The following is a 14,421-nucleotide window of genomic DNA, read 5'->3' on the forward strand; positions in this document are numbered from 1 at the left end:
GTACATACAGACGAACGGGATGTGAAGGACAGGATAGGGACCACAGTAACGAATACACCCAAAGGACAGTGTACACAATATCAGAACTGTTGATATGCTTGAAGTGAGGAACCAGTCGCGTCCATCGCACAACTGGCAGGCTTTGCCTCAAACTCTGCCTGCAAGAGTACCCAGTAGTCGTACCACAGTAGACTTGCTTATCGGACGCGACGACGGCAAGCTTCATCAAGTACATACATATCCCGCCTCATCCGGCACGCCGCCACAGTTCATCTACCAATAACTGTCATTGCTGTGTTCGTGCTCCACAGTACCTGTTGATTGTCATCCCTGATGGTTCAGCCTCGCGGAGCGGGAAAGCAAAACACGATCATGCTATGTCTGCCGCGGACGCCGTCGACAGCAAGACCTAGGTTCAATGGGCCGAGGTAAGGGAGACTGGGGAAGCCTGACTCTAGTCAACATTTGGAAATGGTTCTGAGTGTCAAGTCGGCATTCTCGTGGCATTTTCGGTCCGGAATGCATGTCCACGCTGTGGACATGGCAGAGAAGAGTCCCCAGTACATTCTGCGCAACAGCTGTCAAAGGGCTCTGGTGCCAGGTCGGCATGTTGTACACAGTAGGACGTTTGTTAGGGATGTGCCCGGACGAATAATAGTACCTGAGCCAGCGAGCTCTTCCCGCTGTGGACACGGCCAACGTACTCTCCTTGAAGCGCTGGGCCAATGACGGCCACTCCGCACTCGCCGAATTTAGCAACTAAGCGCCCAGCAAATCATCAGAGCCACTCAGAGCGTCCAGCGGCTTCCCCGCCCTGTATTTTAGTCGACCAATGAGAGCACCCACGCGCACAAGCATTTCTTGGAGGGTCAGCGCTTATCCGCCTGGCGGAAAATCAACCATTGCTAATTATGGCCCTTTCGAGTCGCACACGGCTTCTGGACTCGAGATGTGCTCCAACCGCTCGCATGAGAAGGTGTTTCATCTTTGCGGCGTGCAGATGACATGCATACGCTGGTGGCAAGGTAGGCTTCTGCGCGAACAGACCATGTCCTTCTCTGATACTTTAACGCATCGCTGGCCTGCCTGTCGCCTGAGCGGCTTCAGAGAGATATGGCCTTCTGCTCGACCTCACCATCTTCCACTTGTCATTGTTGCTCGTGAAGATGTCTTGGCCCTCAGGTAGACGAAGAGCACTTCCGAGAAAGGCCCTAGCAATATGCTTGGCCATGCTCACGCGACGGGCCCATTCGCAGGTGGTCGGGTGTGACCTCCTGAGCTGCGATGGTGGGGCCAACAACGAATGTACGCTCGGAAACACGACGAGTGCCTTCATCGGGACGACAAACCTCACCACCAGCATATCGCCCAACAGGTCGCTCGTGACCTGGACGGTCGGAGCCTTCTCAGCAGACTCAAGCGGATCCTCGAACTTGACGGACGTCACTTTTACGAAGCAGTTCTATCTGGGCACACCACCATCGTTGAACCTCGCCGCCACAGATGACTTTGGCGGCTGCGCGTTGTTCTTCGAGGGCATTGCAAGGAGTCTACCCCTCGATGGAGTGGCCGAATATGGCTCCGTGACATGCAGCCAGACACTCCAGGATACCTGTGTCAATGACTTGCTGGAACAGGCAACAAAGCAGGTACAGACGCTCCGGAGCTCAGCCAGTGGTGGTACGGCAGGAGTGTGCAATGCTTTACAGTCAACGCTGGAGGCAAACCCACCACAGTCGTGTCAAACGGTAGCCACCGTGACATGGGGCTCTGTCGTCGCAAAAGGTAAGCTCCCAATGGCCCCACCTCTCGTATGCTCGACATGCCGCTGACCTACGTGATAGCCATCACAGGCGCTCAATCTGCAGCTGCAAACCATATCTCCCAAACGACATGCCATCCTGCTTCCACCGTCCCCAACGGTCCCAACTACAACATTGCGCTCATCGAGACCCAAACCGTCACGTCCGAAGAGGTGTCCAGCGACATCGCACCCTTCTTTTACAGCATCACGCCCGTCTTGACAGTCTTCTACAGTCCCTCAGGCTCGACGTCCAAGTCTCTGCCAGAGGCACACCTCTCGTGTCTTAAAGTTGTGGAGGATTCCAACCTCGTGGGGTCAGACTTGCAGACCAATGGTGCTGGATTCCTAGACCCAAATAGGTCAAAGACGGTCATGGCAGTAGCAGTGTCCTTCGCTGTCAGTCTAATGGCGTCGGGTTGGGTATGATCATCACAACGTACGAACAGGCGGCAACTGTGCACCAGACCAGTCTCCAGCGTCCTTGGCTCTGTCTCCTGGCTGGGGATTTGATATCCATGACTAGACATCATCGACGCGGCAGCGATGACACCACACTGTTGAAGGCCTGACAGAAGGAGTTCGTTGTCCGACCATCTACTGCTTGATCGACTGATGGCCATCACTCATGTCTCGCCGTCAACCATGCCCGCGTCACGGCCAACCACAAGCAGGATGACAAGAGATGACAATCAGAGCCAGCCAAACAGAAACCAGCCCTCACTACCTCGCAGCTTCTTGCGTCCTCGAATCCATACATCCGCGCTTGCTGCGTCTAAACAACACACGTCATGACGAACGAGCTGGCCTAAGCCAAGGATCAAGAAAGCGGTGTGCTTGCATTGAGTCAGCCTCAACTAAGTCAAACTATCTTTGGCGTTCCGCGCACTAGGCACTACTGGGAACACCATACATTCACGGGCGAACAATCTCTTCCATGTTCTGGACATCGAGTGGGAGAACAGGGCAGGCATGGTCTGGCTTGGTTTTAAGTAAGCCCTTTGTGGCCACGGGTGAGGCTCCATTTCTCACACCATTCGGTATGCGATGGTATCGATGGGTATTGCGGCCATGGTCGACCATAGGGCAGAATAGTACAGGATAGTCTAGTGTCTATACTTTTACAAATACACGGCTTGGTGTCTGGACTTGCAACCCTCTAGCAGGCTTTCATTCATTCATCCATTCACTTACCCAATAGAAACCAAATCGGAGTGAAATGGACTCGACAGTCGCAGGACGGAGCCGAGCGTTTGCTCTATCGTTGATTTGCGTCAAAAGTTAAGTCAGGGGTTGTGGTCTGTGCTTTGTGGCTCAGTGCAATCTGTACTGGACCGAACAATGCTTAGTTCAGTTTATCTCAGTTCATCCCAGCTCGATTCTTCATGGCTCTCGACAGCTAAGAAAATTACTGAGCTCTGACAACGTTCAGAGAGACAGTGGAGACCCAGGAATGATCACTTACTTGCACCACCGTAGCAGCCTCGTGCCCTTTAGTGCTCCGCCGGACTCGGCATCCTCCCCTCTTTCCCCCTGAGTGGAGACAGCTCCATCACTCCGTCACTACTGCGTACAGCACATGTCCTGAGGTTACCCTCTCCCTTTGTTGACCGTTGCTGGTGATGTGCAGCACATGCGTTGAAGATAACCTCCTCCTTCGTTGATGCCGCCGGTGATCACTGCACCATGGCGTCGTTTTCAAAATTCGCTACCACTCTGCCTAGCCGCAGCTTGAGGATACGCCGTCCTGCTCAGTGCACCGACTTCTTCTACGCACGACCTCCCCAACCCAGATCTTTCACCCACAAGCCTTCTCTCCTCGTGGTGGCACGGCCCATCCTACGGCCGCAGCTACCTTTCCTATACCCTGGAAGTGCGCGCTATGCATACCTTGGACGATACATCTCCACCGAACGCAAACAGCGATGGAAGGAACAGTTCTGGCGCTATGTCCGCATTAACGCATACCTGTGGCCCGCGGCTCTTCTGCTCACTGTCTTGTCGATGGGCATGATTCACACCAAGCTCGAACGAGATTACCCGACACCACGCGAATGGTCGTTCTGGAGCCGATGGGGAATGCGGGAAGCCAAGTTTACGGAACTCGCGGATAATGCCAAAATAAATGCCATCCTCACGAACTGGGCTAAAGCTGGCCGATTATACTTGAGCGTCCTGGAGAGATTGGAGAGCGAAAAGTACGACGGAACGAATCTGATCGCTGAGGACGGCGCCCGGGTACCAGCGCATGGATTTCACGAGGAGGCGTTCGACGTCAACGCCAAAAGCGAACAATGGCGACGGGGGTACCACGAAGCATTGATGGGTGCTGCGCGCGTCGCGGAGAATCTGGTGGGCATGTGCAAGCTGAAGGGCGACGAGCGAGGCCAGAAGGTGTATCCCAGGGAGAGCATACCGGGACCCGATAACCCACGGCCCAAGCCACTCCCGTTCGACAAGAGACACGGCCACGTTACACCGCCGAGTTCCGACCAAGTCGAAGATGCATTCCCAAGTCCTGACCTCTTCTACCAAAAGATATTGAACACAGCGGGTTTTGATACTCGCCAACGCCTAGATGCAGCTCTGGCGTATGCAGACTGGAATGATTTCCGCGGAAATAAGGACGTTGCAGAGAACACATTCATTCTCGCCGCCGAGATTGCTCAACGCGGCCTGCCTGCTGGCTCTGGCAGAGTCGTAAATGTTGGCACAGGAATGATACTGAAGGGGCGAGAAGACGCCGTCACCGACAATGTACTACGAGTCTGTACGGCCTTTGGAGTACATCACGCGAGGAATGGAGATGTAAAGAAGGCGTTGCCCGTTTTCCTGAGCGTGCTGCGCGCTAGGAAGAATTTACCTGCTTCTCCTATTGCGCCTATTGCCACAATGCCGAAGCCCGTGGTGGAGGAGCACGAAGGACTGTGGGCGTATGTCTCTGCTCTGAAGGACTGGATCATTGAACGACCTTATCCTCCGCCCCCACCATCTGGAAACGAAAGGCCATTCCACACGTTGAAGGAGGCGTGCGAAGAAGTGGGGCTAATGACTTACATTGGTGAGATCCTCTTCGCGACAAGCGACAGCGAACGAGAGAAAGGTCTTAGCTGGACCAGAGACAGCGTTGAAGCTGCCGAAGCAATCATGTGGGTTATGGACGAGCAAAAGGAACGGGACGGTAGAGATCGATGTCGCGAGTGTCTGGAGACGGGGCTTCACAATTGGAAGGCCATGTCTCAGCAGATGGCTCGCCTGGCCGCGAAGAAGGAGGAGGAAATCCAAACTGGAAAAGGTCTATTTGGCCTCGGACTGGGTACAGCACAGCAGCTCGAGAAGGCGCGAGTTGAGAAGAGGAGGTGGGAGGAGGAAAACATTCAGATTGACCTGAGAAGACAGAAAACCTTGCCCTTGCTACAGGAGCCTCTACAGCCCGTTGTGGGAGGATGGTTGTCGACCCGTGTCTGATGAGAATGAATGGATGATGAACGCCCTGCACAGTGGCATTGTTGCTATTGTTAACCGTCCGGAGCTGGTTGTGAACAACAAGGTCTTCGTTCTATCTGATGAGTCCCGACCGACGCGAAATCCGAAAAGACTGTTGTGAACAGAGAGAAGCCACGGAAGAAGTAACGCACGTTTATTGTACTGGACAACCTCTACATCTATTGTTGTGAACAGGGAGGACGTCCTGATAAGCAGATATATCTGTTGTGCTCAGCAACCACCATGTCTATTGTTGGCTTGCACAGGGAACCCTCTGGCGACAATGGCAGCTATCTTGGCTAGTGGATGGGACGAGCACTACCCTGGCACAAGTGTACCGTGCCCTCACCACCGACTCACCTCTATCTCACTTCGGCGTGACGTAATTCCGTCCCGAACACCACGAAAACATGATGAGGTATGTCTCCCCTTATCACACCGATGCCTCGCTGTCGACCGCTTCTCACAACGATCACCACATCGCCAGCTTCATCGTCATAACTAACTGGCCAATAGTTCTCCCGTTGCATCAAGCAGCCACCGACGGAGAGCCCGTCGAGATTCATCACCTCTCTCCTTTCCCTCTCCGTTCCTCCTCCCATCGCCCCTCTTCTCGCTCCGACCTCTCACCTTCGGCGACCTCGAGGCGGGCGAGGTCACCATGGACGTGCGACGACGAGTCCCTCTCCGCGCGATCCTGAAGCGGCGAGTGCTGCAGACCTTCTTCCTCGTCCTCGCGCTTGCGATCCTCTTGTGGCAATGGCTGATACACAATTCCTCGGTAAGTGCCACCATGCTTTTGAACAACAAGTTTCAACGCAACACGCCGAAGGAGCGGCAGCTGACGTTAACGGGAACTCTACAGTCTGATCGCTCCGTCAGTCTCAACGCCTGCATGCAGCTTGAATTCAGCTACAATCCATCCACAGCCTCGATCCCGGCTTTCCCTCCACCTGAGAACACCACGTACCGTGCCCCTGACACGATCGACACGTTCCAAAACTACGCATGGCGAAATCACACAGCTTGTCAGATCTCCTCTCTGGACCTCCACTCTGCGTTCTCGCCTCTCTGCCAGACCCGCCATGACTTTCTGACGGCTTTCTCCGGTGGTGGACGCATTGGCTTCGACCAGCCTTTCATGCCGCGTGGGTGTGACATGCGATGGTTCACGACCGAGGAAGTGTGCGAGATCTTTTCGCGGTTCGAGAAGATCGTCGTCGTCGGGGATAGCATGATGAGACATGTGGTGGGTGCTCTCAACGTGCTCTTGAGGAAGGATCTAGGGTACGGTGCAGTGACGAACTGGAATTTTGACGAGGAAGAACTGTGAGTTTTGTGTTCTCATCTCTTGTGTGTGTGGTTTTGATCATGCTAACATTTCACGAGACGTGCCTGCTTCTGCAACCACCAAATGGACGTCAAATCCTGCTCCGTACAAGGCATCTTCTCGACATCCTCAGTCCTAGAAAACGACCCCACCAGTCTGGCCTGCGGCCCTGACACGCCCGTCGACCTAGTCATCGAGATGATGCTCCGCTTCCCACTCGACACCGACGAACTCGCACGCTACATGAACCTTCTGGCGCCTACGAAACCTGGGCGACCGTACGCCTTCATTTTCGGCCACGGGCTCTGGAACGACCTCGACATCCAAGCGACGCTGCACTGGCTGGACGGCGTGCTCGAGCACACCCTGCTGCAGACCCCGTATCTGGGTGACGCCCACTCGATCTGGCCGCGCTTGTTCATCCCGCCCAACGCAGCTGGTATACTCAAGCCCGACCAGTGGCTCGTCAGCCAGGGGGACAAAGCACTCATGACGTTTGAGGAGAGCGTTGGCGTCGAGGCCGCTAGACGCGGCGTGGAAACGATGGGCACTTGGAACATGAGCGTCCAGGCGAGCAAGTATGATGGTGTGCACTTGGACTTGAAGGGGAACTTGATCAAAGCTATGGGGGTGGTGAATTGGTTGAATCTGGTGGACGTTGGTGCTTGGTAAATGCTTGGCGAGGGCGTACGTTCCGCTGAAGTGGGCAAGATCATATGTGTCGGTCGTCAGGTCAACTCTAGCGAGATGCAAGCAAAGCAAAGCGAAGCAAAGCAAAGCGAAGCAAAGCAAAGCAAGAATGAGATGCACATGAGATAGCACGTGGGACATCACAGGAATGAAATGCCTGAGATGCAAGTGAAAGCAAAGGACGGGGGGAATGAGATGCACCTGGAGTGGAAATGCAAATAAAAATGTGGAATGAATGAATATGAAGACTCAGACTCCGACTCAAGCGCACATGCCGTACCAGTCAGTACCTGTTAGTACTCAGTGTCAAGGTATGGTACATCTTGTTTTTGGCTCCTGTCGTCTTGCCCTTGTGTCCCCGATTGTCTTGACTTGCATCATCATTGTCATTGTCATTGTCACTTTCTTATTTTGTCTCCTGTTGTCTTGCCCTGGCTGGGTGTCGAGTAGTGATCTGGTGGCATGTCATGTCATGTCATGTCATGTGAATGTGGTCTGTTCTGATTGATTTTGGTCGGCCCCCTATGCGTTTCGTTCACTGGTGCTGGACTGCGTAACACTGAACGGGCTCCATGGGTCTAGCTCTAGTTCTGGCCCTGGCTCTGTAGCCTTGTGGCCCTGTGGCCCTGTGGCCCTGTGGCCCTGTGGCCCTGTGGCCCTGTGGCCCTGTGGCCCTGTGGCAATGTGGCCCTGTGGCAATGTGACTCCCTTCCCAGTGGCGGTGCGTGAGGACCAGGATGAAGGGCGCGATATTAGCCCTCACCTATTACCAGCCCATCAACCATTCCCAGTCATGCTTGGTGCTAGGCGCTATGAGTGGCACGTGGATGTCCGTTTGTCTTGCTTGACATGACCGCCACTTAATCCACTTCAACATCGTGATCGAGATGGCGTCTTTTGGGCCATGTCCCGGGCACTGTAATGGTACCACTACAAGAGCCCAGCCCGGCCGGAACTACAATGGAGCTGATTTTACAGCATACAGCGTGCTGCACACTGCACGCCCCATGAAGAACTCATGGAATTCTGCTGAATTTCTGGCTGACAATCACTGCGTACGTAGTGTCTGTGGTGGCCGTTCACGCCCTTCTTAACGGATTCCAGCCCACAACAGTGACGCGAGCCCACAGGAGGAGCAGGCCCGTGACCATGATGGCCGCTCCACTCCAGAGCTGCACACCCACCCAGCCACCTGTGTTTGAGAGGATGGCGCCAGAAACGGGAGTCCCCATGAGTAGCCCAAACGCGCTGAGGAAGAAGCATTGACCCATGCGCGTCCCGATCTTGCTCATGTCACTGGTCAAAGTGACGATGGCGACGGGTGGCAACGAGACAAAACCGCCAGAGAAGAAGCCGTAGATCAGGGCAAATGTGATGATGCCGCCTAGGTTGTTGATGCCGATCCACGCGAGCGCGAGAATGGCAGCGATGGTGGCGCAGGGGAACAGCACGTTCAGCGGGCCAATCATGTCGGCGATGAAGTTGGGGATGATGCGTCCGAAGATGCTGGCCGCGTTGATGATCGGAAGTAAGTAAAAGCCGAGGTCCTCGCCGGTGATGCCTTCCTGAATCGCGTACGGGCCGATGTAGTAGAGCGGGCCGTAGAGGCCGATGAATCCGAACACCATCGAGGCGCAGAACAGCGTGTACGGAAGCTCCTTGAATGCCGCAAGATCAGTCAGCGGGCGGCGCTGTTTGGGCATGGTTCGGGGCTTCATGACAAAAACCGAGAACCAGACGGTTGCGAACGAGATGAAGCCCAGTGTCCGGGTCGCCCAGGCAAACCCCACTTCCTGCTGCATGCGGCGAAACACGATCGGGTAGATGAGGCCGCCAAAGCTGGAGCCCGAAGCTGCGAGGCCATTGGCCAGCGCTTTTCTCGTCGAGAAGTACCCTGGCAGGATGGCGACGGAGGGGACGAAAATACAGCCGTTGCCTATGCCGATGCAGAATGCTTGCGCGAGCATGGTCTGCCAGTACTCGGTCGCCAGGGACGTCATCATGAATCCGAAGGGGATGAGGATCGCTCCCACGACAATCAGGTAGCGGAAGTAGCCATTGTCGTAGGCGGGGCCTGAGATGAGTCCGACAAGTAGCAAGAGGAAGGCTTGAATGGAGCCGATCCAGGAGATGTTGCTTGGCGATTCGTGCCACAGCGGGTTGGTCTCATAGTAGGTTTGGAAAACACCAAACGCATTGATAGTGCCCCTGTAGATGAGTTAACGTAAGTTCCATTACTACTGTAGAAATGCAGCCCCTTACCAGCAGTTGAAGAACAAGAAGAAAGAGCCCACGACTTGGAGCCATGCACGGAAGCCGCCGTTCGGGGGAGGACCCGGGTCGTCATTGGCGGCGCCCGAGACCGCCGCATCTTCAGGAGCAAAGGACACATTGATGTTCGCTTCTGCGTCGATGGCTTTCTCCAGGTTCGACTGCGTCCGCACCAGATCTGGCCTGGGAGCTGAGAGATGTTTTTCGTCGAGCTCATCTTCGAGAATGGTGGAGGAACTCATGATTGGAGGGGAACGGTAGCCGAGGTCAAGGGAGAACGAGGAGCAGAAGCACACTCAACCACGACGCAGATTCCTCCAGTGACAAGGCGACATGTTCCTTCACCAAGATCAGGACGTGGCAAATATCCGTGTTTGAAGACAAGGAATGGCCGAATGCAGGAACAGTAGGATATGAAGAGAAAAGGAGCGATGGCAAAAAGTCCAAATCTGTGCTTTTGCGGCAATGGGAAAAGTGGAACAACCGCCTACGCACGGATGGTTATTGTACGAGTACTCCGTACGAGGACGTAGCTGGCATTTAAAATGAGAGCGAGGAATAATCCTACTGTTCTGGCGGAGAAAGCGGGGACGGATCGCTGGTGAATCATCGCATATTGTACCTTGTAGGCCCCAGCATCCTGGCGGTTTGTATGTAATCGTACGACACGCGTACGAGGAAGGTGTGGATGGAAGGAAGCTCAGGGGAGCGATCACCCAGTCGTTGGCAGATGGGAACCGTGTTGATTGATAATGACTGGGCCGACGGCAATGCTTTAACTGGGAAGAATGCCCCATCGAGCATGGCGAGATGGGTATCCGGTGCCGAGCAGCCGTGCTCTATCCGCGCTTCTGCTGCTGCGAGCACGTGCGTGAGTCATGGATGCTGTCGGCTGCTGCACCGTGGCTTCTGGGCCTCGTCGCGGTCGGTCGGGAGGCAGGAAATAGGGTCCGAGGCCGAGAAGAGACGCTACAACATAACTTCGTGTCTGCAGCCCCTGGACGTCTCCTTCTTAATGAGCCACATTTGTGTCCGCTCAGTTGGTCTCTGCTGAAGTGACTTGGAATTGAAAGTGAGGTGAGTTAGGCTCGAGACTAAGGTGAAGTCAGATGAAGTTGTGAGGAAGCAGAAATCCTTTTAAAGACTGTGGGATTTTCGACTGTCGTTCAGACAAAGTTATCATTCGTCTCACGTTGTCAGCACGACGAAGCATGGTGGCCAATCCTGAATCCTGCACATTGTCTCTTCTCTCAGTGGGTACAGTCATGGCTCCACGCACGTGGATGTGCATCTGATGTTTATCTCGAATTCGTGAATCAGTTTGAACTCGCGAGCTGGTCCGAGCTTTACTGAGGCTAATCTCTGAAGACTGGAGAGGGTAATTACTAAGGTAGTTTGGCAACCAGTATGCCAGTCATCGTGGACCTCTGAATGATATATACCTAAGTTACTAGGAAAATGGGGACACCTGCGCTATCCTCTCGGGCGCTGACCATCGTCGCTGGAAAATTATCCAGACACTTCTCAGTTGGTTCAGACATCAACTATTTTTGTGGACGGCGATGAAACGCGGACTTCATGGCGAACTCTTGGCATCGCTTAATCATCTCGGCGGTAACCGCTACGCGTTGTTCCCTGTCATGAAACACCTGCTCCCTCGGAAACACCTCCTCAAACGCGATATTTCGCTGCCTCGATTAGACGCCGAGTGTCCATGACGACAGATCGCGTTCAGCCTCGCGCACCTTCTCGTAGATTCATTGGCCATTGTCGCACCTCAATGTTCAGGTGTTGTTAGCCGCGATGACAAGAATAGCTCTGCGATGGCCTCAACCGACCTCGCCCTCGACCGCAGTTCTTCAAACCAGATCCTCAACAACCACGTTCCGTTAGCCATGGACTGGCTGACGTTGCATTTTGCGCCTCGAAGGGCACCTCTGCTTTTGCGCAATGATCGACCCTCAGAGGCCGGTCAAGCCATGATGTCTGTGGCATCTACCGCTGACCACACTGAAGGACATGTGCGTCAGAAACGAGAAAACAAGGCAGTGAGTGTAAATGCGCATACATATGGTGATGTCTCTCGTATCCCTCCACCATGCTCACCCACCTTCCATTTCCTTTGTTGTTCAACATCCTTTTCACCTTTGAGGCGCAATATCACGACATCGACTCTTCTCCATAATCAAGTCTTTTGTCTGCGCTGGACGCTGCCTGTACACAATATCATCCTCTAATCAAACCGACATAATACCTAGTGGTCAATACCACCGCCACCAAGATGCAATTCAACCCACGTCGAACGAGTTCGGGCAACGGCGCTTTCCTCATCTCAAATACTCACCTTCGACCGGCAATGAAAAGTGAGCCAGCACTCCCTTCACGACCACGACGCCCGGCTTTACTTCGCCTACACAAGTTCCGTGCCATCATCCTACCACTTCTTCTCATGTTCACATTCACCACCCTGCTCCTGGGGGCCATCTACGCATACTGTGTAGCGAAGCCTCACACCGACATTGGAGACATCTTGGCCGTGGACAGCAGTGCGGAAGCCGACTCCTCCATCTTCAGCAAACGAGAAACAGCAAACACTGCCACCGAAACCACAGCAGACAAAAAGAGCATTTCTTCTTCCTACGGGCATTCCGAGGTCGCTCTGCTTTTCTACGCGCTCACTGCGCCTGGGCTTTCTATATTCCACACTGTCTTTGAACTCATCATGCATCACCACACCCCCCAATATCTGTCACGACGCAGCATCTACATCACTTTCCTCACAACGTCTTCGCTTCTCACCTGTGGCTGGATCACCACCCTAGCTTTCTGGATGCACTGTGAACTACCCATCTTCAACCAGAATAAGGCTGGACAGGGCGTCTGCCCTATCCAGGTCCGCGGACACTTCATGTACGGGATACATGAAGTCAGCATTGCCAGGATCGTCGTAGGATGGATCATTGTGCTGACGTACATTGGCCATGTTGTCCTTCTGAGCTTTGGTTACAATGTACAGAAAAGGATATGGAGGATCATAGGTGGTGGGGCAGCAACTGGCGATGTGGAGATGACCCACGGCGAGGCCAGAGTCGTCGTAGTCAGCTTCGACGAGGATGACAAGGACGATCGAGCTCTGGCCAAGGAAGCGCGTGCTCTATGATTGAATGAAATTATGTGACTGATGTGGTGGAGCGATTGTGTAATAACGCAAGGCTGAGGTCTTGGTCTACCGTGTATACCGGTACTCACACCCGAGGCAAACGAGAGAGAAAAAGCTGGAAATTAGGCCTTGTAAGCATACGATTGGTGTGATCTAGCCTTGGCCACCATGAATGAGTGGTATTGAAAAGTTTAGAATCCTATATTATTACTGTTTTGCTCCATTGACTGACAAAGCTCATCCGATCTCTGTACCCCGGATCTTCGCGGTGACAAGAGGTGGGTGAGGTGAGTCTGAGGCCAAGGAAACCTCCCAAATCCTCGTTGCCTCCTGGCTGGCTGGATCCTGCCTCACAGGGTCCTTCTGCCTACAAATGGCGTGAAGCGCCAGGCCTGGGTATCAAGCGATGATTCTGCATGACTTCGCGAAGTGTGGCCAGCCATGGTCACTGATTCGAGAGGAGTGTTCGTGTTCATGACCGTTGTTCCAAACCTCTTCTGCGGCTGAGCGCTACAACGTTCGGAGTTGAACAAGGATCGCTAACCCCTGACTGCGCTTTAGCAAATTACTATCACAGCCTGATCGCCTGTTGCATCGAATGCATGCACGACGTCCCCGTGCGTGGAGGGATGATATCTCCCGCAAGCGATGAGGATCTGCTCTGGCGGCTTGAAGGGGGCATCGCGCTGCCAATGTCGTGGTGTTCACCAGCCTTAAGGCTGGGATCTCTCCACGATGGTTGTCTTTCAATCCTTACAGACTAATAGTGACAGCGCGGCCTAGGAAATCGAGGAGAAGACGGCTCAATTGAACTCCTGTTTCCACTATACCTGTCACAACTGTCGCGTGGTGACAGAAGATGGATCAATCCGGACCAGTCTCGCCCGATTCAGAAGGGAACTCGAATGCGCCTACATTAGCAGGACCCACCTCACGCACTCCGTCACACGGGCAAAGCGTGTACCCTTTGACTGGTTACTTGCACAACGACGAAGAAAAAGATGGCCCGTGGGCCGGCAAAATCATCCTGTCACTTGGTAAGAAACCTTAGGACCAACCGCTCAAGGTTCAGTCGGATTGACGTCTCGCAGACGGCGGAGGGATTCGGGGTTATTCGAGCCTTCTCATTGTGGAAGACTTGATGTCGAAAATTGCTGTCCTCGAACAAGATACCTCCTGGATAGATGAAAATATCAAAGCGACGTACCGGCTGTGTGACAAAGATGTCAAGAATGTGCGGTATAGCGCCGACTACCCTTGGAAAGGCCAGAACATCACTCTCCATGACGAGCGCTTCTACCCTGCTCATTACTTTGACTACGTGGCCGGGACAAGCACCGACGGGTGGGGTCATTCCGACTTGTCCAGCGCTCTGAACCACAACTGACGCATCGCCAGGCTCAGCGCAATCATGCTAGGCAGGCTCAATCTGACTGTTCAGGAAGCCAAAGAACAATATACTCGGTTTGGCAACAGCGTCTTTGGCCAAGGTCCCTGGTTCCACATGAGGTCCGCACTTTGGTGGCCCCGACCAAAGTATGCGACGACCAAGGTCCGACAAACGATCCTTGAGGTTGTCCGCCTTGGTCTTAGAGACCCCCAAGTCGTGGATTACGAAGTGCAACACGAGACGCTCGCCAAGGATCCGCGGTTTGAAAAAGCCTGTCAATGGTATGAGTAACC

At 53.9% G+C, this 14,421-nt stretch overlaps 6 protein-coding genes across 6 annotated transcripts; 5 read left to right on the forward strand and 1 right to left on the reverse strand.

The window, feature by feature from the left end:
* Positions 1–1,229: 1,229 nt before the first annotated feature.
* Positions 1,230–2,230, forward strand: A1O7_06499 (uncharacterized protein; the record flags this gene model as incomplete). Its single annotated transcript, XM_007760501.1, has 2 exons — positions 1,230–1,785; positions 1,845–2,230. The coding sequence occupies 2 exons, from the start codon at positions 1,230–1,232 to the stop codon at positions 2,228–2,230; spliced, it is 942 nt and encodes a 313-aa protein (XP_007758691.1).
* Positions 2,231–3,487: 1,257 nt separating this feature from the next.
* On the forward strand, positions 3,488–5,269 carry A1O7_06500 (uncharacterized protein; the record flags this gene model as incomplete). The annotated part of the gene is made up of 1 exon (XM_007760502.1): positions 3,488–5,269. The coding sequence occupies one exon, from the start codon at positions 3,488–3,490 to the stop codon at positions 5,267–5,269; it is 1,782 nt and encodes a 593-aa protein (XP_007758692.1).
* Positions 5,270–5,948: 679 nt separating this feature from the next.
* A1O7_06501 (uncharacterized protein) lies at positions 5,949–7,289 on the forward strand (the record flags this gene model as incomplete). The annotated part of the gene is made up of 2 exons (XM_007760503.1): positions 5,949–6,616; positions 6,677–7,289. 2 exons carry the CDS (start codon positions 5,949–5,951, stop codon positions 7,287–7,289), a joined length of 1,281 nt encoding a protein of 426 aa, XP_007758693.1.
* A 1,097-nt stretch (positions 7,290–8,386) lies between these two features.
* Positions 8,387–9,820, reverse strand: A1O7_06502 (uncharacterized protein; the record flags this gene model as incomplete). The annotated part of the gene is made up of 2 exons (XM_007760504.1): positions 8,387–9,515; positions 9,570–9,820. The coding sequence occupies 2 exons, from the start codon at positions 9,818–9,820 to the stop codon at positions 8,387–8,389; spliced, it is 1,380 nt and encodes a 459-aa protein (XP_007758694.1).
* Positions 9,821–11,859: 2,039 nt separating this feature from the next.
* A1O7_06503 (uncharacterized protein) lies at positions 11,860–12,738 on the forward strand (the record flags this gene model as incomplete). Its single annotated transcript, XM_007760505.1, has 1 exon — positions 11,860–12,738. One exon carries the CDS (start codon positions 11,860–11,862, stop codon positions 12,736–12,738), a length of 879 nt encoding a protein of 292 aa, XP_007758695.1.
* An 859-nt stretch (positions 12,739–13,597) lies between these two features.
* Positions 13,598–14,419, forward strand: A1O7_06504 (uncharacterized protein; the record flags this gene model as incomplete). Its single annotated transcript, XM_007760506.1, has 3 exons — positions 13,598–13,775; positions 13,830–14,082; positions 14,137–14,419. 3 exons carry the CDS (start codon positions 13,598–13,600, stop codon positions 14,417–14,419), a joined length of 714 nt encoding a protein of 237 aa, XP_007758696.1.
* Between the last annotated feature and the right edge of the window lie 2 nt (positions 14,420–14,421).

Source organism: Cladophialophora yegresii (genome assembly GCF_000585515.1).
Source record: "Cladophialophora yegresii CBS 114405 chromosome Unknown aczIN-supercont1.4, whole genome shotgun sequence".
Lineage (NCBI taxonomy): Eukaryota > Fungi > Ascomycota > Eurotiomycetes > Chaetothyriales > Herpotrichiellaceae > Cladophialophora > Cladophialophora yegresii.